Here is a 26,494-nt window from a genome sequence, read left to right as displayed (position 1 = left end):
AAGAGAGGGGTATGAATGTGCATGCCATTCTCTTTCCAAAAATATAATCTAGACACTGAACTTTTGATCACTTTCATATTACATCTAAGAGATGCATATTCTGTGATGCATAAGGAAATTTGTCGATTTCAGAGATAGCAGAATACTGTAATATCGGTCTTTTTGTGCGACGGCAATGCATTTGAACACACAAATTTAAGTTCCAATTTAGTTATTGGAGCAGACAATCTAAAAGGTGTTAATTCACACCCTTCTAATGTAGAACTGATTGAGCCTAATCACAACCTCATGTCTCCTTGTCAAATTTCTGAACACCAGAGTCCCTCTAATTATTCGCTGACAAACGTATTTTCCTATGAACTAATTTTCCTGCAAATTGTATTGACATTGGCAGAAGAAGCGCTGTTCAGGAAATTGGAGAACTGCAGTCTATAATTGAATCAGGCACAGTCAGATTGGGAGCATTGGGGTTCAACTATATGGAAGCAACTTTAACTGCTAGAGTCCTTACACTTACGTAAGTTACTGTAGACCCACCATCAGAACAATGATTTCTGATACGTTTGATGCTAATAAAAACGATGTTTAGTTGTAGACCGGAACATGTGATATACAGTAAAGTAAGGAGAAAGAGGCTAAAGTCAAGGGTGGTGCCTGCCGGTACCGGTAAAGAGGATACAGTTATGGAAGATAATGGTGGGTAGGACAGGGAGGAAGTGTGAGGCTGAGCCATGCAGTGGATGTGGTTTCCCAATGGTGGCTGTCTGAAGGTTGCCTGAGTAAAGGGATGTTTCAAGAGGCATGGGTTCGGGCAAGAGGTGAGCAGTAAAGACCACAGATGGTGAATAGCTACCAGGTGGCCAAGTATGTGCTGCTGAGAAAAGGAGGAGAAGACAGAAAAACAAAGAAAAAGTCTGCAAATAGTCCCACAAGGACAATGATAGTCATTTGTTTAAAAATGTAAGATATCAGTTGGATATCTGCCCAATCAAGCCTCGTGGAGCTGTGATTTGATGATCTGAACTCTTTTAATAGAATAAAAGACTCCAGCAGTACTAAATGAAACCTAGATGCTTTGTTTATGTACTGAATTATGAGTGTAGTGACCTGTAATTAGTTTGTGGTCACATCATTCAGCAGAACTCCATTTCATAGAAGAAACAAAATACAAAGGAAATAACTTTTCCTCAAAATTTCCTACAAGGTAAACCAGGTATTTACATATTTTCTTTGTAAAATATGATTAGCTGGTACGCACAGTTGGTTAATTGAGTGCATATTTGCGGTTGATTAAATTACCACAAATAAAAATGCCAGACACTGTATTCAAAAGCACACAGATTTTATCAGTCAAGACGACATCAACTACTTGATGTAGTTTGAACGGGTAACAACGGGTAGTGGCAACCAGAGGTGGGGGACTCGAGTCGCGTGACTTCGACTGATTTTATGACTTGCTTGGCTAAAGCGTATGAAAGATTCAACTTGACTTTAACTTCAACTATAACCGCAATTCCAATGAAGTTGGGACGTTGTGTTAAACCTAAATAAAAACAGATTACAATGATTTGGAAATCATGTTCAATCTATATTTAATTGAATACACTACAAAGACAAGATATTTAATGTTCAAACTGACAAACTTTATTGTTTTTAGCAAATAATCATTAACTTTTAACTTTTATGGCTGCAACACGTTACAAAAAAGCTGGGACAGGTGGCTAAAAAGACTGAGAAAGTTGAGGAATGCTCATCAAACACCTGTTTGGAACATCCCACAGGTGAACAGGCTAATTGGGAACAGGTGGGTGCCATGACTGGGTATAAAAGGAGCTTCCCTGAATTGCTCAGTCATTCACAAGCAAGGATGGGGCGAGGTTCACCTCTTTGTGAACAAGTGCGTTACAAATAGTCGAACAGTTTAAGGACAATGTTCCTCAACGTACAATTGCAAGGAATTTAGGGATTTCATCATCTACAGTCCATATCATCATCAAAAGGTTCAGAGAATCTGGAGAAATCACTGGATCTAAGCGGCAAGGCCAAAAACCAACATTGAATGCCCGTGACCTTCGATCCCTCAGCCGGCGCTGCATCAAAAACCGACATCAATGTGTAAAGGATATCATCACATGGGCTCCGGAACACTGCAGAAAACCAAAGTCAGTAAACACAGTTCGGCACTTCATCCGTAAGTGCAACTTGAAACTCTACTATGCAAAGCAAAAGCCATTTATCAACAACACCCAGAAATGGCACCGACTTCTCTGGGCCCGAGCTCATCTAAGATGGACTGATGCAAAGTGGAAAAGTGTTCTGTGGTCCGACCAGTCCACATTTCAAATTGTTTTTGGAAATTGTGGACGTCGTGTCCTCCGGGCCAAAGAGAGGAAAAGAACCTTCCGGACTTTTATGGACGCAAAGTTCAAAAGCTAGCATCTGTGATGGTATGGGGCTGTTTTAGTGCCAATGGCAAGGGTAAGAGAAACATATATATTGAGAAACATATGCTGCCATCCAAGCAACGTCTTTTTCATGGACGCCCCTGCTTATTTCAGCAAGACAATGCCAAACCACATTCTGCACGTTTTACAACAGCGTGGCTTTGTAGTAAAAGAGTGCGGGTACTAGACTGGCCTGCCTGCAGTCCAGACCTGTCTCCCATTGAAAATGTGTGGCGCATTATGAAGCGTAAAATACGACAACGGAGACCCCGGACTGTTGAACAGCTGAAGCTGTACATCAAGCAAGAATGGGAAAGAATTCCACCTACAAAGCTTCAACAATTAGTGACCTCAGTTCCCAAACGTTTATTGAATGTTGTTAAAAGGGACTACAGATGAAAACTAGCCTTCTGGCTAATTCTGGCTTTTTTAACCATGTGTATTTCATGTGTTTTATGAAATTGCATTGTCCCCTTTCAAATAAACTGATTAAAAAAAAAAAAAAGAAAAAAAGAAAAGAAAAGGTGATGTAACACAGTGGTAAACATGACCCTGTCTCAGCTTTTTTGTAACGTGTTGCAGCCATAAAATTCAAAGTTAATGATTATTTGCTAAAAACAATAAAGTTTCTCAGTTCGAACATTAAATAACTTGTCTTTGTCGTGTATTCGAATAAATATATGTCGAAACATGATTTGGAAATAATTGTATTCTGTTTTCATTTATGTTTAACACAATGTCCCAACTTCACTGGAATTGGGGTTGTAGATGACTTGACAGGTCATACTGTCAATATAGTCTGCCTTTTGCTTTTGAAAGAAACTCCAAGAAAAATTACATTTGGATTCAAGGATTATCTTTTGGATGAAATCGGGAAAAGACAAGAGCAACATGGAAGATTTGCCATTCAAAGATAAAAGACAACTTTGATGGCGACTTTGATGGCGTGTACATTTATTTGTCTGAATTAAGATGGCTAGGTTAGCTTCATAGTTTAGATCATCAATAGCTGATAAAAGATTAACTAAACGTCACGGAGACTGGAATCTGTAAACTATATCATTCAAAAACGGAGATTGCAATTTTAGCACAGACGTCTTCATGGACTGCGTTCTCCTCCTGGTGGCTGGTTGAGGGGCTGCGGCTTAGTCTCTACAGGTGTTTACATATGACTTAGCCACTCCCACCACAGTCCAACTGCACTGCTGGTTCCACTACCCCTGTCCTGTTCTGTTCCTGCGCAGGGACCCATCCTGTCCTATCCTATCCGTTTTTTGTCTTTTACCATGTTTGCTTTTCTTACAGCCAGTGTCCTCTCTTTACTGGTTTATTTTTTTCTCTGTCCTTTCTTTTCTTTTTCAATAAATAGCCATCATAACACAAATAACCGCAGAGGCACTATGTTTCATTCCCCTGTTGAACATAAAAACTGCTCAGCCATAAGAAGGTAGATCCTCCATTCTGCATGACCAAGCCACTCAGCATGACAGGGTTTTTTTTTGGGGGGGGGGGGGGTTGCTGTAAATTGTTTTCTTCTTTACATTACATCAGGTACATTGATTACTTGACATGACAATCAAGACACTATTTACCAGTGGTTAGGCAGCGGGCAAAGCAACTTGATGTCTGAACCCTGGAAATCATAATTACTCTTAGCATGAGGTATGTTTACATTCCAACTACACTGAGTGATGCAGCCACCCACTTACAATTTTTACTTGAACGCCTTGAGTGTAGGATAGTAGAAATGTATATAGTGTATGTGAATGTCTGTGGGTGTTGAATTTCTGTCATTTCTGGACCTTTTTTAAACCACATTTTTGTGCTGGCTGTTTTAGTTGGGGGTAATTGTTTCAATCCATCTATGACGCTGTATATGAATTTGCACGAGATAGACTGCATGGGCGATGTCAAGCCCTGAAAACCAAATCCAACAACCATGCTTGCTCACTTTTATCTTACTCATACATTCAAGAAAAAATAAACACAGGGGCTTCGAGACGAACAGGCAGGCAGGGGAGGGTGACGATGGAGTAGAGAATGTAGACCAAGAGCGGTACGTCAGAGGCAGCTGACTTTCCCTAACTTCTGACTCACATAACATGTACCAGCTGCCTGATAGGAAATGCTTAAAGGTCTCCTTCCACCAGAATCTTCTTTCAGAATTTTTGTTCTACTGTTTTATGCATAAATTAGGTCAAAATGAGTCTGTGACATGGTTTAAGGTTGACATCTATGTCCCCACTTCGATATGCGTCCTCTTTAGCCTGGCGAAGTTGCTTGAGTTTGGCAGTGAACCACGGTTTGTTGTTATTGCACATGCAAAATGACTTTGTTGGTACACACACTTCTTCACAGAAACAGATATAGGATGTGACAGTATCCGTATATTCATCCAGGCTGCCAGCTGAATTTTCGAATACACTCCAGTCTGTGAAGTCCAGACAGCTTTGAAGTTCTATCTTTGCTTCGTTGGTCCACTTTTTCACTGTTTTCACCGTTGGCTTTGCACATTTAAGTTCTTGCCTGTATGTTGGTATTAAGTGAATTAAGCAGTGATCAGACGAACCCAGGGCTGCACGAGGTATGGCACGGTACGCGTTATTTAGCGTAGTAGAACAATGGTCTAAAATGTTATTTTCCCTGTTAGGACAGTCGATGTCCTGCTTGTATTTAGGGAGTTCGAGGTTGAGTTTAGCTTTGTTAAAGTCCCCGAGAATAATGAGGGGTGAGTCTGGGTGTGTTTTTTTTCCAATTTCGTTTACTTGTTCAGCGAGCGTCAGCAGTGCGGAGTTCGTGTTCGCTTATGGCGGAATGTAAACACCGGCGAGAATTAAAGATGCAAATTCATGCAGCGAGTAAAATGGCTTACAGTTAAAAAACAGCGACTCTTAATGCGGGCTGTAGTGTGCTGAGCTCCGTGATGTCCGTACGCCATTTTTCATTGATATAGAAGCATATCCCGCCGCCTTTTGTTTTAGGCTCCAGCACGCGACCCTAGTAAGGATAAGCGGTACAGAAAATGGACGCATGGATGTACTAGCGGATCAGCTCTTGTTGCCGAGGTTATGTGTGCTTCGCAGTTCCGCTGAGACCACAACCAGGGCCATGACCTGCAGCACCTCAACGCGAAAATACAAATTGACCAGTGCAACAAATACGACACTGGCTGATCTGATGAGCAAAAATGTTGCTTAAATGTAACAGTAGAAAGAGGATGTCTGCTCCAGAGGTGGGTAGAGTAGCCAAATATCGCACACAAGGAAGAGTACTGTTACTTGACAATAATGAGACTCAAGTAAAAAGTAGACCCCCCCAAAAAAGACTTAAGAGTACAAAGTACACGGTGAAATAATTACTCAAGTGCTGAGTAAATAGCACAAACAATAAAAATAACTAAATAAATACATACATAAATAAAAACATTTTCAATTTACTGCACAGTGTTTTCTATTATAAGTGAGCTGTAATATCCACATTTGGGCAGACAGTGCAAGACAAATACTACAATAGCTGAAACCTGTTGTTGTTGTTCGTCTAAATGTCAACAAGAGTAGCGCGCCTTTGCCTTCATGGTAACGACAACCTTTCCAACGTGGCTGCAACTTAGGCACGATAATCAGCCTGGCTGGCTTATTTAGTGTTAATACCTATGCCCAGGAAGCCCAATATATATATAATGTTTATATATTTATTTATTCAAAAGGTTTTTCTAATGTCTTGGCATTCAGGCTATTGCATTTTCTTCATGCAAGTTCTCCAGCTTTAGAGAATATCCGCTCACATGCCTTTTATTGACCTTTTATTCACCATGTGCTATGACATAATGTAATATTAACTTTTTACTTTACTGCATTGTACAGTTTGTATATATTTATTTGCTTCTATTTTGCTTTGTTTTGCTCTGCTGTTTGCAGCCAGGTTGGCATTGCAAATACCTTACTTAGATAAGGTTCCATAAATAAATACATAACTTTATAGACAATTATTAGTCAGTTTTTTAATATTGGTATTAGTATCTGTAAATGTGTGTATCTGTAAAGACTGTACATTGCAAATATTTATTTGTGAACGGAAGGTTTTTCTCCCCCCCGTGACTGACTAGATTGGACCATGAGAGCGTCCCCGCTAGCCAGCCCCACACCAGTGTCCGTCTCCTGCGGCCTGGCCGAGGAAGACGCACACGCCCACTTGGGCTCGGACCTCTGCTCCTTAGCGGAACCGAGTCAGGCAGCGGCAGACCTTGCCCGGGCCCGTGGCGAGGTCCACTACCGTGAGGTCCGCCACCGCCACGCTCGATCGTTGATTCTAAGTTTTTCTTTTCATTGTATTTTAATCCTCTGTTTCAAGCCTTGCGTAAGGCTGCATAATGGTGGCTCTGTGAATGAAAAAGTAAACTCCTAAGGAGGTCTGTCAAACAATCAACGTTCGTCATCACAGCCCGCCCCCTCAAAGAGTTCCTGATAGCTATAGGAAAACCCTATCCGCCAGGAGGAACAAAAAAATCCACGGGGAACCTTCCGTACCAGAGTAGTTTTTTCAGTGGGGACAGAGGGGGAACTCAAGCTACCAGGGTAGCTACGGAAGTTCCTGCAAAGGTTCCTGTGGTGGGATAGCCCCTATTGTTGCCAGTGATGATCGTCACGGCCAATTCGATTACATGAATGGGAGCGAATTGAGCTCAAAATAGCCCCTCTTTGATTTCCACCCTCTCTCTCTCACCGGGCGCGCATGTGCCAGCACCCCACTGAGGAGGACCGAGGGAGTGGACGTATGTCCCGGAACCACCGTGACAGCCACTCTATGAGCGGCCATGGCGACACCTGTCCCACGTGGCTTGGTGCAGGCATAACGGTGTGACGCGGGTGAGGTGATCAGTGCCCGTTCAGTGTGTATAAATAATTCTGAATATTGAAATTCGATATTGCAGCCATTGTCCTCACATGGAGAAAACATGGTGAACCTTCCCAGGAGGGGCCGGCCTACAAAGATTACCCCAAGAGAACAGCAATGACTCATCCAGGAGGGCACAAAGAACAAGTGCAGGCCTCCCTTGCCTCAGTTACAGTCAGTGTTCAAGACACTAAGGAAGAGACTGGGCAAAAATGGCATCCATGGCAGAGTTCAAAGGCGAAGACCACTGCTGAACAAAAAGAACATAAAGGCTCGTCTTACTTTTGGTAGGAAAAAAAAAAAAAAAAAAAAAAAAAAAACCGGAATGATTCCCAAGACTTTTGGGAGAATATATATGGACTGACAAGATGAAAGTTGATCTTTTTGGAAGGTGTGTGTCTCATTACATCTGGCGTAAATGTTGCAAAGCCTTTCAGAAAAAGAACATCATACCAACAGTAAAACATGGTGATGGTAGTGTGACAGTCTACTTTGTTCCTTCAGGACCTGGCCAACTTGTTGTGATTGATGGAACCATGAACTGTGCTCTTTAACAGGAAATCCTCAAGGAGAATGTTCAGCCATGAGTTTGTGACCTCAAGTTGAAGCACACTTGGTTTCTGCAGCAGGATAACGATCCAAAACACACCAGCAAGTGAATTTCTGTATGGCTTTTAAAAAAAAAAAAAGGAAGGTTTTGGAGTGGTCCAAAGTCCAGACTTGAAGAATCCGATTGTAAATGCCATGGGATGACCTTAAAAAAGCTGTTCATGCTTGAAAACCCTCCATTCTTGCTATATTCAGACAAATTTGCAAGGAAGAGAGGGCCAAAGAATTGCCACAGCGATGTGAAAGACTCATTGCCAGTTATAGAAAACGCTTGATTTCATTTGTTGCTGCCGAGGATGGCCCAACCAGTTATTAGGCTTTGGGGGACATTACGTTTTCACACAGGGCCGACTAACTTTGAACAATTTTTTGTTTCCTTAATAAATGACATCACCATTAAAAAACAGCATTTTAAAGTCACTTGTGTAATACAGTATTTGTCTGATACTTACATTTGTTTGATGATCTTAAAGTGGGGAAACTATGCAAAAATATAAGAATTTTAGAATTGGGTCAATACCTATTCACAGCACTATATTTTTATGTTTATTTTCACTAAGCAGCAAACTTAACACTACCTAATGGAACATTCAAAGCTGGGTGGGGCATGAGCATAGAGATCCATAGGTGACTCCAAACTGCACACAGGCAGTCTTCTTGTTCGAGTGTGAACAAGGAATCGAAGGACATGACATCTGTCTAGCAGACGCCGTTATATAGACCGATCAGACCCAAGCTGTTTTCTATATTTAAATTAGGGAAGATGATTAACCCAATCAGTGTAAAGCTCATTTACATGTCACATAATAATGAGAAGTCTGACTGTCTCAATTGCCAGGCAGACTAGAACAGCTTGAAGAAGGACATTTTTGACATTTGCAACCAGAATTATCATGCAAACCAGATAAAAGGACATCAAAGATTATCAACATTAAATAGAAAAACAGTGATGGAAGGGGACCTTGAGACATTTTTTGTTTCTGTTTTTATTTTATGTGTAACGCAATATATAACGGGTTTGTTACCTCTCTGGCCACCGATAAACTCATCTCTGCAGTCTTGCATCAGCTGCAGTATCCATTTGTGCTGAGCGTAGATGCACTGCCACGCTGGGTCACCCGGAGCATGCAGGTCAGACAGGTATCTTCACAAGGAGACAGAAACATGCAAATGATTTAATATTCATAGGAGTTAATATTGTTCAATTTCACTGGCCACATATTGCTTTCTGTGGGATTAGTGCCACAGACATTCTGTTCTGTCTGTCCTATTTTTGACAATTTACTCTAATTATGGTAAATTTAGCTGCACCTCAAATCAACATTAGCGAAAAGAAAGATTTGATCTCTACGGGTTTACATAATTAATTGAAAGCAGGTACATAATTTTTAGTATCCTGCAAATTTCAACAAGATGACTCCAAACACAACAGCAATATATTAGTTCCTGACCAACAATTTGAAGGTTATGGAGTAGCCAGAACAATCCCCCGACGTTAATCCAATATATAATTTATGGGGTGACATAAGAAATGCTTTTTCTGAGGTAAAACAAAAACAATCAACATATTTTTAGAATCCTAAAATCATAAATCAAGCAAAGAGGAAAAAAATTAATAGCTTATCAAATAAATACTTCCTCAAATTAATATTGATCATATCCATTGGATTTTTATGCAAACCATAAAGTTATGCATTTAAAGAAAGAAAAGGGCGTAACTTTGCAATTCATCAAACATTTTCCTTGAAATTCATTACCAATCCATCAGCAATCCTTACTGGTCGTTCTGCCAGCAATTAATTGCACTCAGCAACCTGTGACTTCAGTCACGATTCATTCTCTGGGCTGTGGCCTGGCTCATTCTACTGTGATCTTATGAATAAGTTGCGCACTTGTTTCTCATTAGCTAGCACCAACAGACGCACACATACATCCCCTGCTATCCACACAAAGGGCAAATGAGCAGAGTGGAGATTCACAGACAGGTCCAATGCAGTAGGATGAAAGTTGCACTGTCGTGTGGTTTCAAGTTGGTCTCTTTAAGTGTGACAGGTCTGTCTTACCAATATTAAATTGGAGAGGACAAATATGAATGGACAAATTGATAGAGTGGAAATCATTAAAATGAAGAATGAAACTAAAAAATTGTTGTAGATGATAGTGTGACGTTCCCACAAAAGATCTGCAGTAAGGATAATGTGTTCCCAGCTACCTGCCCTTTGGTTATCAACTTGCTGAGACAAATAATTAATGCCTGTAAATTTTCCTAAGCTCCTCTATGGCTGAAAGCCTTACAATAAAAGGTGACATAACCATTTACCAATTTTATCCTTGACATCAGCTACTACCTCCATTATGTGTTAGATATCGTAAAATAACACTTTGTATTGATAGGACAATTATCACAAATATAATATTGATAAGAAATACACAAGTTCAATTACTGCGATCAAGGAATACAAACTGATCCTAGTTCAGTTATGCTGCGGGTATCAGCAGAGTATTAAAAAAGGTCAGTAAAGCTCTAAGTCCTTACATTAGCTGTTTCTCACACTATGGTGTTGAGCCTATCTATCGTATACCAGGGATTATTATTCGGTCTGAATACATCAAAATACATTGTTACCTTATGATGAAAAGGAAAGGCCCTTGAAATTGATATTTCAACAAGACAACAACCCCAACCACACTACAAAGTGAGCACCATCTTGATTCTTGACCAACAATATCGTTATGGAGTATCTTGCCCAATCCCCAGACCAATAGAGAATTTGTGGGGCGAAACAAAAAAATACAAAGGAATAGTGTAGGGAGTCCAATCATCCTGGGCTGGATGAATTGTGTTTACTACTAGCAACATAGATGATAAACACTTCTCAGAAAAAGTAGTTACACAACTAAATATTAGTTTGTGATTTACAGGAAAGCAACATCACCCGACGACAGTACTGAAAAGTACTGCGTGGTTCTTTGATTTCCTCCTACCAGTGTATAGTTACCATAATAGTGTCGTAGTTATATACAAGGAAATCCTCACCTCTTGTCTTCGTCGCTTCGCTGCTGCACAGTGGCGGCTGCGAGATTTAGTTCTGTTGTTGGTGGTTGAGGTCCTGATGGCCTCAGGAAAAATAGTTGGCACCGCAGCTGGTTTCAGCCTCTACCTCTGTATCCAATGCTTTCTGCTAAGTCTTTCTCAAAACACGCCGGTTCGAAGCACAGTTTGGAATGCTTGCTCGTCACCCATAGCTGACCACATTTCTTCCCCTGTCGAGTGACTTTCCCTATCCACTGGTAATGTGTTCCTTCTTCACTTAGAAAGCCCCAAAAAAAACTCCTGCCACTGTCTGAACCATTTGTACAACCAAATGCCACACATTAAACCATTGTGACATCGTTAAATCAAGAGACAACAAATATACAAGGATCGGAACAACAGCATGGAACCATACACAATGCCGAATGAACAGGCTGTTTGGCTCGTGTGATGTCACAGCGCCGGAAAGAGACGAAGGCGCTGGATGCAAAAAGCAGAAGGCGCATTCTACATCATATTTATCGATTTAACTGCTGTATATCTGCTATATAATCACTTCGAAATGGCAGATGTGATTTGTAAAGGGTTTCTGGAGATATCCAGCATTGACAGAGAACAGCACACACAGATATGTGCCACCAATGTTGCAGAGCATTTGCACAAATACGAAAAAATCCTTCGAGGAGGAAAAGCATAATTGGTCTACATTTAAAAAGAGGACGAACCGGGATTGGGTACTCGCTGGGGCAAGAGGGGGCACAGCGTTCATTGAAGGCTGCAGTGCCCCCTCTTGCCCCCTCAAATCAAATCCGTGCTTCCCCAAATGTCCCCTCCGCTTCATGCTGTGTGCTGTGCCAGCTGTCTGTTTGATGAGCTTTCTGCAGTGAGAATGTAGAAACAACCACAAAGTAATTTATTGTTTAAGGTAATATGTTAATCTTTATAATTGAAGTGCCTAAAGCAATTATTTAATTTTATAAAATGTTTGAAGTCTAATTTATGTGATTTGCGCAGTGTGGCGATCGTCAAGGTACCGTTAGTCCGCCACCAGAAGTGTTGCAATTATGAGTTTTAAAATCAGAGCGAAACCAGAAGTGCTCGATATTGCACCGGACTATTGCGAGATTCGTCATTCGAACTGCTCTACGTGCGAGAGGACTCTGCATCTTTTTGCACAATTGTCACAAAAAAAATAAATACTAATTTGTACCAGCATTACCAGATAACTAGCAACCCTTTATTGCTCAGTGACTGTTTTTGTCAATGTCTTTATGTCTCAAAAGTGTTCTCTGTCAATTGACTGTCTGTTGTCGTACTAGAGCGGCTCCAACTACCGGAGACAAATTCCTTGTGTGTTTTTGGACATACTTGGCAAATAAAGATGATTCTGATTTGATAGATTTGCTTTGTAAAGTCTACTCATTGAGCCTACGTTATGTTCCCTTGTCTGTTTGTACTTTTTTGTCCTTCTACCCATGTACCCACACAACTAAACATATGGACGAAGAGATTGGATTTACAACCCCAATTCCAATGAAGTTGGGAAATTGTGTTAAACATAAATAAAAACAGAATACAATGATTTGCAAACACTGTTGAACCTATATTTAATTGAATACACTACAAAGACAAGATATTTAATGTTCAAACTTATAAACCTTATTTTTCTTAGCAAATAATCATTTACTTAGAATTGTATGGCTGCAACACGTTCCAAAAAAGCTGGGACAGGGTCATGTTTACCACTGTGTTACATCACCTTTTCTTTTAACAATATTCAATAAACGTTTGGGAACTGAGGAATTCTTTCCCATTCTTGCTTGATGTACAGCTTCAGCTGTTCAACAGTCCGGGGTCTCAGTTGTCGTATTTTACGCTTCATCATGCGCCACACATTTTCAACGGGAGACAGGTTTGGACTGCAGGCAGGCCAGTCTAGTACCCACACTCTTTAACTATGAAGCCATGCTGTGGTAACACGTGCAGAATGTGGTTTGGCATTGTCTTGCTGAAATAAGCAGGGGCGTCCATGAAAAAGATGTTGCTTGTATGGTAGCATATGTTTCTCCAAAACCTGTGTGTACCTTTCAGCATTAATGGTGCCTTCGCAGATGTGTAAGTTACCCATGCCATTGGCACTAACATAGCCCCATACCATCACAAATGCTGGCTTTTGAACTTTGCTGTCCATAACAGTCCGGATGGTTCTTTTCCTTGTTGGCCCGGAGGACACGACGTCCACAACTTCCAAAAACAATTTGAAATGTGGACTCGTCAGATCACAGAACACTTTTCCTCTTTGCATCAGTCCTTAACTGAGCTTGAGCCCAGAGAAGCCGGCGGCGTTTCTGGATGTTATTGATAAATGGCTTTTGCTTTGCAGAAGTAGAGTTTCAAGTTGCACTTACGGATGTAGCGCCAAACCTAATTTACTGACATTGGTTTTCTGAAGTGTTCCTGAGCCCATGGGGTGATACCCTTTACACATTGACGTCAGCTTTTGATGCATTGCAGCCTGAGGGATCGAAGGTCACGGGCATTGGCTTTCATGCAGGCTTTCATGACGCTTACATGCAGTGATTTCCCCAGATTTTCTGCACCTTTTGATGATAGTATGGACCGTAGATGATGAAATCCCTAAATTCCTTACAATTGTACGTTGAGGAACATTGTCCTTAAACTGTTCGATTCTCACGCACTTGTTCACAAAGAGGTGAACCTCGCCCCATCTTTGCTTGTGAATGACTGAGCAATTCAGGGATGCTCCTTTTATACCCAATCATGGCACCCACCTGTTCCCAATTAGCCTGTTCACCTGTGGGATGTTCCAAACAGGTGTTTGATGAGAATTACTCAACTTTCTCAGTCTTTTTTGCCACCTGACCCAGATTTTTTTGGAACGTGTTGCAGCGATAAAATTCAAAGTTAATGATTATTTACTAAAAACAAAGTATCAGTTTGAACATTAAATATCTTGTCTTTGCAGTGTATTCAATTAAATATAGGTTGAACATGATTTGCAAATCATTGTATTCTGTTTTCATTTATGTTTAACACAACGTCCCAACTTCATTGGAATTGGGGTTGTATATTCAAGGGAAAAACTGAAGGACAAAAAGTCACAAATTTTGATTATCTACTAAATTTGCATGCCTTATGTATTTTTTAGTTTTGTGCTCATTTTGAATTATTGTTTTCTGAGTGGTCCAGTTCACGTGATTTGTGCATGAGTTGTAATGTCACAGGGCCGGAGGAACAAAGCTTGCGATGCTATACAAGATTATAAATTTGGCTATGTGCTTTAATGATGAGTAGTGACAGTGACACAAGTAACAGTGCCCTGTTAATAATAGTCATTACCTGCTTTACCCGAGTGTTATTAGAGAGAAAGTAGTTAAGTAGTAAACGATGCTGTGTAGAAAACACTAAGTTAGCGTCATAAATAAATAATACAATAAAAATAGTTAATAGTTACGTGATGCACCCTTAACTTTTCTGCCTCCCCCCTCAAGTATGCATGCCTGGAACCGGCCCTGGACCAAACCGTAGAGACTGTAGAATAACATTATGGTAATATATTAAAAAACAGAAGACCTGATATATCTTTTCTGATCATGTAGTGTTGAGGGAGTCTGCAGCAATTTTTCCAGAAGTAAGCTCCTGAGAGCCCTGATCCTTGTCTCAACCTCTGCATACACTTTAAAACAGAAAAAGAAAGATCATTATTTTTACCATTTTTTCGCAAATACACACATGGGGGCAATAGGAGTTTACCTTTTTTAAAAACAGGGACCTCTGTTTTGCCAAAAAGAGATTTTGCCTTCTCGTAGTCATTTATCACCACATCATAATCACCCTGTAATCACAGTTAATAATGAACCCAACATTGTACAGTCGCTCAGTATATTTACTTTTTCGATTTGCCTGAGTTTGCTGTCACATTTCTGTCAGGCCAATTATCTATTACTCGTGCACTCAATGTAGTAAGTCTTGCCATGCTGCACTATTTGCATATCTGTTGTTGACCAATACTGGCCACTCATGCCAGAGTAGCATCTGCACAATTTGCACACTGATTGAGGAGTATCTGCAACATTTGCACAATCAACATTGTCCCAGGTTATCGCACTACTCGCTTGAAGTCTCGGCGCCCTTTGCACAATGGTCATTGCACCGGACTATAGCTATATTAGTGATTCGAACTGCTCTAAGTGCTAGAGGACTCTGCATCTTTTTGCAAAATTGTAAAAAAAATAAAATTAAAAATTGTACCGGCATTACCAGATAACTAGCAACTCTTTATTGCTCAGTTTTTGTCAATTCCTTTATGTCTCAAAAGTGTTCTCTGCCAATTAATTGACTGTCTTTTGTCGTACTAGAGCGGCTCCAATTACCGGAGACAAATTCCTTGTGTGTTTTTTTGGACATACTTGGCAAATAAAGATGATTCTGATTCTGACAGTCCTAACAATCTACAGGATGAAAACTAGCAGAGCATTATCCTGTATATAATTTAGCTGCACAGATACACAACAATTAGATGGTAGTGAATTCTGAAAGAATCCAGAAGCTTAGGATAATATAAAACAAAGTAAAATATAAGCAGACTTGGATCTTCTTTTTCTTAACAAAAGGGGAGAGAGTTGAACAAATACAATTGCATGTCGATATGAAAGTTTAAAATAACACTTTGTACCAGCTGTACCACTTCAATGTGTACTGCTAACAGATGTTCAACTCCTCTATTTCTAAAAAAAAAGGACATTTACAGTTGTTGATCAGGTGTCTGAAGTAAGATAACAAGCATCAGGTCTCAGGGACACATCAGTCAACTTCATGAAATTACAGCGTCGGATATCAGACATCACATCAGCTTTAAAGTCATCAGGTGTCAGGAACATGTTTGTCATATTTATAAAACTTCACCATCGGATGTAATCTGTCCTGTCTATGAAATTATACTGACCATCAGACAACACAGCCTTAGACAAAACGGTATCATAAATCTTTTTCACAAATCAAAATCAGAATCACCTTTATTGGCCAAGCATGTTACAAGACACAGAAGGAATTATTTGTCTCTGGTAGTTGGAGCCACTCTAGTATGATAACAAACAGCCACTATGACAAAATATACATTTAGGACATAAAAAACACATGTGGAAACTCATTGAGCAATTAAACCCACTAGTGCTGTGATATAATGGCAATTGGGCAAATAATGCAATCCTCCAGCAATTTAGAGCAATTTAAAGTGACTAATAGTTCAATGATTGGGTAGTGATGATTGTACAAATATTTCAGAGTTCTCAAACACCTAAGTGGGTAGTAGTAATCAACAACAGTATGCAAATAATGCAGCGTGAGAAAACAGCGAGTGTATGAATAATGTAGGAGTGTCCCGCAGACATGATTGGCAACATGCTGCAATGAACTTATAAGTTTACTGTTTAACAAGTTAATGGCAAGAGGGAAGAAGCTGTTGGAATGTCTGCTGGTTTTAGTTTGCATTGTTCGATAGTGCCTAACCGAGGGAAGGAGCTGGAATAAGTGATGACCACGATGTGGATGGTCCAAGAGGATTTTGCGTGCCCTTGTTTTAGTCCTAGCAGCGTGCAAGTCCTCAAGAGTGGGTAAGTGGGTACCGATAATTTTTTCGGCAGCCTTGACTATCCGTTGCAGTCTAATTTTGCCCTTCTTAGTGGCAGCACCAAACCAGACTGTGATGGATAAACACAGAACCGATGAAACTGTTGTGTAGAACTGCCTGAACAGCTCCTGTGGAAGGCCGTGTTTCCTCAGCAGCCCCAGGAAGTACATCCTGTGCTGGGCCTTTTTGAGGATGGAGTTGAAATTGGTCTCCTACTTCAGGTCCTGAGAAACTGTAATTCGCAGGAACTCAGTAAGGTCTCGACAGTTGACACAGGGCAGTTGGACAGCATGAGGGGGAGCTGTGGTGAAGGATGTTTCCTGAAGTCCACGATCATCTCTAGCGTGTTGAAGGTGTTCAGCTCCAGGTTGTGCTGGCCGCAACAAAGCTCCAGCTGCTCTACTTCCTGTCGATATGCAGACCCAACACCGTCTTTGATGAGGCTGATGACTGTAGTGTCGTTTGCAAACTTCAGGAGTGCATTGAGGTGCAGTTGTTCGTATAGAGAGAGAAGAGCAGCAGAGAAAGGACACATCCTTGGGGGCCCCAGATGAGGTGGTGTCCCCCAGCCTCACGTGCTGTGTCCTCCCCATCGGGAAGGTGTAAATCCACTGGCAGATGGCACAAAGAAACGGAAACTACACAGACGGAAGGTAACTCAGCTAAACTGCCACTATTCTCTGAACACCAAACTGAGTTGTAAGTTGTAAGTCGTAATTTTTAAATGTTACCTGGGATGGCGTAGAGGATGTACTTCCTGGGGCTGCTGAGGAAGCACAGCCTGCCACAGGAGCTGTTCAGGCAATTCTACACAACAGCATTTAATTGGTTCTGTGTTTATCCATCACAGTCTGGTTTGGAAGAAGGGCTAAATAAGAAGGGCAAAATAAGAATGCAACGGACAGTCGAGGCTGCCGAAAAAATTATCGGTACCCACTTACCCACTCTTGAGGACTTGCACGCCGCCAGGACTAAAACAAGGGCACGCAAAATCCTCTTGGACCATCCACATCCTGGTCACCATTTATTCCAGCGCCTTGTTCTAAGTCATTCAACTCTCGCTGTTTTTTCTGAGTCGTTTTGTCCGAAGTTCTTCATCTGAGGATGTTTCATCTGATGTTGTGTTTTCTGAGGCTGTGTTGTCTGATGGTGTAATTCCATAAACTTGACAACTTTTGTCCTGACACATGATGACGTTTTAGATGATGTACAATACTTGATACTGTAATTGCGTAAACTTGACTTGTTGCCTTTTCATCTAAAATCTGACAGCTTAATCTGACATTGGAGGATGAAGATGTACACCATATTCTGTAATTCACTCCACAAACCTCATACAATCACACTTCAAAAGGGAAGCTACAGAAAAAAAATATGTAAAACACTTTGTTTGGATTCACTAGGTTAATAAGTACATACGATATGAATTGCTTCTGTTGTTGTAAAGTGCGTTTATAGCAGTATGGATACCTTCTGGATATTGCGCTCAATGTTAAGTGGCAGGTTAAAAAGAAACTTAAAACGCTGCAGGACGTTGAGTGCATTGCGTGTGGAGTCGGCTTTGTCTTTCCGGCCCAAAACCTCCTGGAAAAGTGTATCTGCAGTGTCACTGGCTCCTATGAACAAGAGGCAAAGAGGAAGAGATAGAATTAGTGTGAAAATGTGAATATTGAAAAAAATAAATTTAAAAAGAAAAAAAAAAAGAAAACTGAGCTCTGATTTAAAAGAAAAAAATGATAAATCTACATTTTTAAGCAGACTCGAAGTCACTTAATGCAGACATTAATATTTGAAAGTTGTGTTTTGTGAAGTTGACAATTGTGATCATTTGTTTGTGCTATGGTCTGGGTTTTACTTGGATTTTGGTATTTTCAGTTTCAGTCATATTCAGGTCTCGTGGTGCCTTTGGTTGTTGCTCACTCCAATAAAAAAAAATGAGGTTCAGGCCACTCTACTCAAATATGTTATTTGGGGACTTCCGATTGAGCGGCCATGGCGTAGGTTGCACGATTGTAGAGCTCCTCTATTAGCAAGGAAAACGCTGTACTTTATTCAATATTTACTTGGCACTACGACTCAAAGTTAACGAGGCGTTTACATGATGCCTAAAAAACATAGAAAGCTGGTTCCACGGACTGAAATAACATACTCAGACGGAGATGAATCCCCCGCAAGCCCCACGGACAGCCGCCTTGACACTAGGGAGCAACAGGCTAATGTGGCCATGGCTAACCTGCAGACGATACTACAAGAATTGAGAGTTCTTTGCATGAAAATATAGACACTCTCTGCGAAATAAAAAAGGACATTTCGACAACTAATTACAGAATCAACAATGCCAAAAAGGTCACTGATGGTGTAGTGGTGCACTCGCCTGACTTTGGTGCGGGCAGCGTGGGATCAGTTCCCACTCAGTGACGGTGTGAATGTGAGTGCGAATGGTTGTCCGTGTCTATATGTGCCCTGCGACTGACTGGCGACCAGTTCAGGGTGTAGTCCGCCTTTCGCCCGAAGTCAGCTGGGTTAGGTTCCAGCGCACCGCGACCCTAACCAGGATAAGCGGTGTTGACAATGGATGGATGGATGGACAATGCCAAAAAGCGTATTTGAGAAATGGAGGAAAGAGGGCAGGGGTTGGAAGAAGCTACAAGGGAGCTGCTAAAGCTACATGCTAAGTGGGCGCTAATAGACCAGGAGGAACGAGCGAGACGGGACAATATTAGAATTCATGGCATTAGGGAGGGGGCTCAGACCAACTCTGCATCGATGATATCATTTGTGGAACATTTACTTAAGGAGAAGTTGGAGTTGCCTGCCGCCACTGATCTCAAGATTGAGCATTCGCGCCCTGCCCTGGGTCCCAAAACTCCTGCTGAGTCTCCCCCGAGGTGTATAGTAAAGTTTTTCAGCATCAAAAGTAAAAAGGATATCCTGCAAAAGGTATGGCGTAAAAAGGGGTTTATGCACGAGAGGAGAGTCTTTGTTAACCACGACTACACCCCGGAGACCCTGAGGAAGTGCCGAGAACACACACAGGCGAAAAAGGTGCTGTGCGAGAAAAATATACGATTCCAGACACCGTTTGCAGCCAGGATGAGAGTGTTCTACGAGGGAGATACGTGACTTTACAACATGGCGCAGGAGGCTACTAATAATATGGTGAGGGAGATGCCTGTCCGTGACGCTCTACTAACCACCTACGAGCTGGGCTGATAAGACTTAAAAGCTTGACGTGGCACAAGGTCTCCAAGAGGAGGACATCAGTCAGCAGTCGGAGGCTCCATGGGAAAGTTTCAAAAAGAGATTGTAAGCATACAGGTGAGCGGACAGCTGAAATTGTTTTTGAGTATAGTAAGGAGACATATTAAGGAGGACACTGTGGGACAAACAAACAATAGACACATGCTTTGAGAGACATTTGGTTTAATGTATGTTTATATTGTTTTTGATCAAGGAGACTCTGGCTTTTCTATGCCATTGTTTTGGTTGGACATCTAATGGAGGGCCCTCTACAAGGAGACGCGCATGGAGGTTTTCACTCCGAGCACACACAAGATCTCGGCTCTTACAGGGTCACAAAAAGACCTAACAACGGGACGTTCAACCCGAGCTATTTTTGAAAACTAGTGAACTTTCGTTTCTCAGAGACTACTAGAGTTTTGTGAGTGGATGGGGGTCTCTCTGAATAATAGGTACTATTTGTTCCTTAATGGAAAGTCATAAAGCAGCGCTTAGGTTTAAGTGTCCTTAATCCAATCAAAAGAAGTAAAATTCTTGGGAAAATGTCAAAAGATAAGGTAGATGTAATATTTCTGCAAGAAACCCATTTGACTAATGCTGAACATACAAAACCTAAAAGGGCTTTAATTATGTGTTCTCGGCTTCCTTCCTTCATTCCTTCCTTAAATATTTATGCCCCTTCCAGGGGCAAATTGGGGGTTCTACAGACATATTATTGATTTAATGATTACAAAAGCCCAGGGATTGGTTATCTGTGGTGGTGACTGTAATATGAGACTGAACCAAAAGTTATATGTGTCACGGGCATCACAATTTCAAAATAGCTCAGTCAGTCATAGCATGGATAGATGATAAAGGAAATGGGCGTTTGCGATGTATGGAGGAAATTCAACCCAACCGCCAGAGATTACACTTTTTTTTCTTCACCACATAACTATTCAAGGATTGATCATTTTCTGTCATGTAAAGACGTCAACCTTGTAAGGACATGCAAGATTGGAATAATGGACATACCAGACCAAAGCCCAGTCTATCTAGATTTATTTATTCATTCGTTTTCCATACCGCTTATCCTCACTAGGGTCAGGGGCGTGCTGGAGCCCCCCTGAACTGGTTGCCAGCCAATCGCAGAGCACATATAAACAAACAACCACTCACACTCACATTCACACCTACGGGCAATTTAGAGTGTTCAATTAACCTACCATGCATGTTTTTGGGGATGTGGGAGGAAACCGGAGTACCCGGAGAAAACCCACCCAGGCACAGGGAGAACATGCAAACTCCACAAAGGCGAGGCCGGATTTGAACTGTGAGGCAGATGTGCTAAGCAGTCGGCAACCGTGTCGCCTTATCTAGATTTAAATTGAAAAAAATTAGAACACATTCACCAGGAGACTCAACAAAACACTCTCAGAGGAAGGATGAAGGCGGAAATAAAAGAGTAAATTTTGCTATATCTGTCTGAAAATGATAATGGTGAGATGTCCCCAGCTATGGTATGGGATGCGGGCAAGGCGGTTTCAAGAGGGAAAATTATTGCAAAATTAGCTTTACAAAAGTAGCTCAGATGGGAAAAATTGGAAAAACTAGAAAAAAGGTAGAAAAGTGTATTAGAGCTCCAAAATGTCCACAAGGGGGACAAATCACCTGACCCGCAGCTGGCTTCACTCAATCTTCCAACTGTCTCTGTAGGCCAGAATGAAGTTTTAATGGCAAAGGTGATTATGGGAGAATTGCAGAAGGCAATCTCACAACTCAAACCTAACAAGTGCCAGGGCTCAGATGCATTTTTATCAGAGTTATTGAGGACCTTTAATTGGGTACTTGAAAATGGAGATTGTTCCTTCTTGGTGTGAGGCAATCATTGCTTTGATACCAAAAAAAAGGGAAAGATACTTTAAATCAGAGTGGACTAATTTCCGCCCAGTTAGTGGTTTGAACCACGATTACAAACTTTTCACGTTAATTTTAGGGAGGAGTCTAGAAATAATACTTACAAACATTATACAGTTAGACCAAACAGGTTTCATTAGGCAACAACAGACAATGGATAATGTTAAGAGAACCCTACACATAATTAATCAAATAAATAAACACAATTTTGAAGCTGTTTTGTTGGGGTTGGATGCAGAGAAGGCATTCGACTCAGTTAATTGGTCGTTCTTATACAAGATACGACAGAGATTCCAATTTCATGAAAACTTTGTGAAAACTATACGAGCACTGTTGAATAAAACATCAGATTAAATTAAGATAAATAGCAGTTTAACAAATTCCTTCATTTTAGAAAGGTGATGTCGTCAGGGATGCCCGGTCTCCCCATTCTTTATTTGCCATTTTTATAGTGCCTCTTAGCCAATGGCTAAGACAGAATGAGAAGACAAAAGGGAACAGGTTTGCTCATGGAACTCACAAAGTAGCCCCGTTTACAGATGACATTTTATATCGAGGAAACGCATACATTTTTATCCTGGTATTAAGACTGATAATACAGTTTTAAGAATACAGATTATTTTCAAATTATTTTTTATTATATATATATATATATATATATATATATATATATATATATATATATATATATATATACATACACACACACACACACACGCACACACACACACACACACACACACACACACACACACACACACACACACACACACACACACACACACACACACACACACACAAATAAAAAAATAGGCGGCACGGTGGCCGACTGGTTAGAGCGTCAGCCTCACAGTTCTGAGGACCCGGGTTCAATCCCCGGCCCTGCCTGTGTGGAGTTTGCATGTTCTCCCCGTGCCTTCGTGGGTTTTCTCCGGGCACTCCGGTTTCCTCCAACATCCCAAAAGCATGCATGAATTGGAGACTCTAAATTGCCCGTAGGCATGACTGTGAGTGCGAATGGTTGTTTGTTTCTATGTGCCCTGCGATTGGCTGGCAACCAGTTCCCGATGACAGTTGGGATAGGCTCCAGCACGCCCGCGACCCTAGTGAGGAGAAGCGGCTCAGAAAATGGATGGATATATAAAATAATTACATCTGTTATATTTTTCAGGCATAATTTCTTCTTATTACCCAGAAAAGTATCATAACCATGTCATAAAAAAAGATGTGTGACGCCTTTGTTATCTCTTTTTCTTCGTCATGTGATGGACTAAAAATACAAAATGTACAAACTTTGATTTTCACCACGGGCCTTAAGTACAAAAGGTGCATACGCACAAAAACATGGCGTACGTTCTTTTTCACAGCAAAGTTGAGATGTATCAAGAGTGAAATGAATGTGGAAATGTGCGGTGATGAACAATTAATGCCGGGCAACATTTGATTTCAACAATGTAAAAGAAGCAAGGACTCAGAATTCATTTGTTAACCAGTGTATTTAATGAATCACTGATATTTGTGAGGACACCTATTAATTGATCAAGGCGATCATTTATGACGACTGTTGCTCTCACAATCTCTTGTGACTCCAGCACATGCACTAAAAAAAAGGGTCATTTGAATTTACTTAATTTGAACATGTACATTGGTTGCACATGAATAAAATGGCAAATTTTGTTTCGGAGAAGAGGGGTAAATTATTTAATTTTAACACATTTTAGTAATGTGCAACCGATGTACCTGTTCAAATTAAGTAAATTCAAAGGACTCTTTTTATCAGTGTGCACGAGGGAGGACACGGCCAGTCGGGCAGGCAGCAGCAGCCAATTGTTGGAGCGTAATTGCGTCGGAGACGCTGGGGATGCCGGAGGAGACGCCAGGAACGGTGGACGAATCCTGCGCGTCTGTGACACCAGTGATGCCAGGAATCCACCCCGTCTGTGACACCAGAGACACTGGGGACGGTGGACGTATCCCCCGAAGATGTAGCGGGTGGCTACAACTGCGTGTCTGCTCCTGTGTATTCAAATAATAAATTGAGTAATCAAACAGGAGTCAAAGTGTTTGATATCCTCTTTAATATTTTGACATGCTACTATTTGAATTCAAAACATTACAAATACCATACATACATTTACCCATGAACCTTTATCGCATAGGGCTGAGTGTAGGTTACTGTATGAACACATTTGTTGTGCGTTATAAAAAATAAATGGTATTTACCTTGTGGGGTGATCAGAATCAACCACATGTGCTACCACCACCCCTCAGAGAGAGCAGTGTCACACGAGTGCAGCGAGTCCCTCCTCGAACGGAGTGAGGCCCTCCGCGCCGGTTCCTCCGCCTGTTTTGGGCACACTTTTGCGGTGAGCAGCTGTCCTCCGCTTCACATCCACCTTAATGTCTGTCCAGTTCTTTTTTAGTTCAGCGTGTGTGCACTGTTCTGACCCCACAACATTGACAGCCGCACACACTGTCTCATTCACTCCTCTTTCGCTTGTTAACACCAGAGGACAGCGTGCCAAAGAGGATTTTTTTTTGCACTTTGACCAGCATCTCAATTTCACATTCAGAATTTGTTTTTCTTCATTAACTTGCTCATTTTCTTTTTTTCTGATCATGCAGAGATTGGGCTCGCAGGTGCAGGTTTCATTTAAATATCCATCCATCCATTTTCTGAGCCGCTTCTCCTCACTAGGGTCGCGGGCGTGCTGGAGCCTATCCCAGCTGTCATCGGGCAGGAGGCGGGGTACACCCTGAACTGGTTGCCAGCCAATCGCAGGGCACATAGGAACAAACAACCATTCGCACTCACAGTCATGCCTACGGGCAATTTAGAGTCTCCAATTAATGCATGTTTTTGGGATGTGGGAGGAAACCGGAGTGCCCGGAGAAAACCCACACAGGAACGGGGAGAACATGCAAACTCCACACAGGCGGGGCTAGGGATTGAACCCGGGTCCTCAGAACTGTGAGGCTGACGCTCTAACCAGTCGGCCACCGTCCCGCGCATTAAAATATGATTTGCACATTTAAATGTGGCCGTGGACAGGGAGGAGTCGGCTACTCCAACATGTGCGCTCAATTCTACATTGATTGGGATGTACCAAGGAAATGTGCTTAGATTCACGCGTACGCACAGATTCATACATCTGAATATTTTTGTGCTCACGACGTCTTCTGGATTTGAGAGTACGCAATGTTTCAGTAGGAAATACACGCAAGTCTTTATACGAGGCCCCAGGTCTTTGTGCTTGCGGACCAGCTTGTTGAAGTTGAAGTATTGAAGTATTACATATTATACCCAGCAGTCTCCTCCCAGTTGGTTGTGACTATAACAACTCTAAAGGGTGACATACAATGGCACCTTGACTTAAGAGTTTAGTTTGTTCCATGACCAAGTTCGTAACTAGGGTTGGGCATCGTTTGAATTTGAGCAATTACGATTCCGGTTCGTCATTTCGATTCCGGTTCCAAACAATTCTCTATTCCAATTCTTTTAGGGGGCTGGGTCAAAAAGATTTGCATGGTTTAAATAAAGCGTGTCCAAATTATCAATTTTCTTAGCAGCCTGCTGCATAAACTAACATGAACATTTGACTGACCGTTCTTTATAACCAATATCAATATCAAACCTAGGAACCAAAAGGCAATGTGTATGGAACTAAACCAATTTACTTAATAGTAATTATTGTTGCAGCTAAAAGTTAGATACAGCATTGTTATCGTTATTTGCAACTGCTTTATCACGTCAAATGGTTTATATGTGCAAGTTTACACTTGACTTCCTGTTTTAAGCATGTAGCCTTTTATTCTGAAGGATATGCACCAGAACTCAGCATTTCGGCGCAAAAAGTAACTTCACACGACACAGTTGAATTTTGAAAACAAAAATAATGGAGCCAAATGCTATAAAACGTTGATTCCTTAACCTAGCCACCGATGAGACACAAGGTTATTGCTTGTGAGACTGTGAGACGTTTTTGTGGATTTTGTCCCAATTCATTGTGATGTAAAGTTGCTAGTTTGAGTTTTGGTGAAGTTTTAGCTAAATGATAATCTTGTAATCCAACCGTTTCTACTTTCTTTCCAGTATGGGAAAGTAATTTAAATGTTATTTTTGTGTCTGTCATCAGCTCTCACGTTGGTTTGAAGACTAAAATAAACGCTAAAAACCATCAGCGCAAGAGTGCAACCCAGTGTTTAACTTGTTAGATGTATCAATGTTGGCATAGACGTATTTTATTGTTTCACTCACCCAATTGACTGACTGAAGTTTTGCGCAGTGTAGGCTGAGGCTCGGAGCGGGAGGGAACGCATCAGAGTACTACACACCGTGAAAGCCTCCTTTGCACAATATAATCTTAATCCAAGTGTTTCCCTGAGATGATGAGTCATTTATTTTAACATAGTTAACACTTTTGTTCATCACTGCCGTTGGGCACAAGTACGGCTTTGTATGCGTTCTTCATCATTGGTTTTTACCACTTTCTTATTCAGGGTTGGCGGTCTGTAGGCATTGAAACGGGGAACCAAATGTTTTTAATTTTAACGATCCCGGGAGAACCAGAATGTTTGTCCCGGTTCCAATCGGTTCTCGATTCCCAACCCTATTTGTTTTTATATCAATTAAAATTGTCCCACTGAAATGAATTGAGATGCAATTAATTAATTCCACCACCCCCATCCCCTTAGGTAGAATTAGTAGTCATATGACTACAAAAACAT

The 26,494-nt window shown here is 41.2% G+C and overlaps 1 protein-coding gene across 5 annotated transcripts in view; it reads right to left on the bottom strand.

Moving 5' to 3' along the window:
- Positions 1–26,494, bottom strand: part of exoc2 (exocyst complex component 2) — a 126,854-nt gene that overhangs the window by 36,420 nt on the left and 63,940 nt on the right. For all 5 annotated transcript variants that reach the window (XM_061682859.1, XM_061682861.1, XM_061682862.1 and 2 more), the window contains exons 8-11: positions 18,101–18,246; positions 14,755–14,836; positions 14,575–14,677; positions 8,972–9,090 (exon numbers count right to left, since the gene is read on the bottom strand). In XM_061682859.1, the coding sequence (XP_061538843.1) occupies positions 8,972–9,090; positions 14,575–14,677; positions 14,755–14,836; positions 18,101–18,246 (450 nt within the window). The remainder of the gene's footprint in view (positions 1–8,971; positions 9,091–14,574; positions 14,678–14,754; positions 14,837–18,100; positions 18,247–26,494) is intronic.

This window comes from Phycodurus eques, chromosome 8 (genome assembly GCF_024500275.1).
Source record: "Phycodurus eques isolate BA_2022a chromosome 8, UOR_Pequ_1.1, whole genome shotgun sequence".
In the NCBI taxonomy this organism is placed as follows: Eukaryota; Metazoa; Chordata; class Actinopteri; order Syngnathiformes; family Syngnathidae; genus Phycodurus; species Phycodurus eques.
The sequence above is the reverse complement of the archived record's forward strand: the minus strand, read 5'-3'. Positions and strand labels throughout refer to the sequence as shown.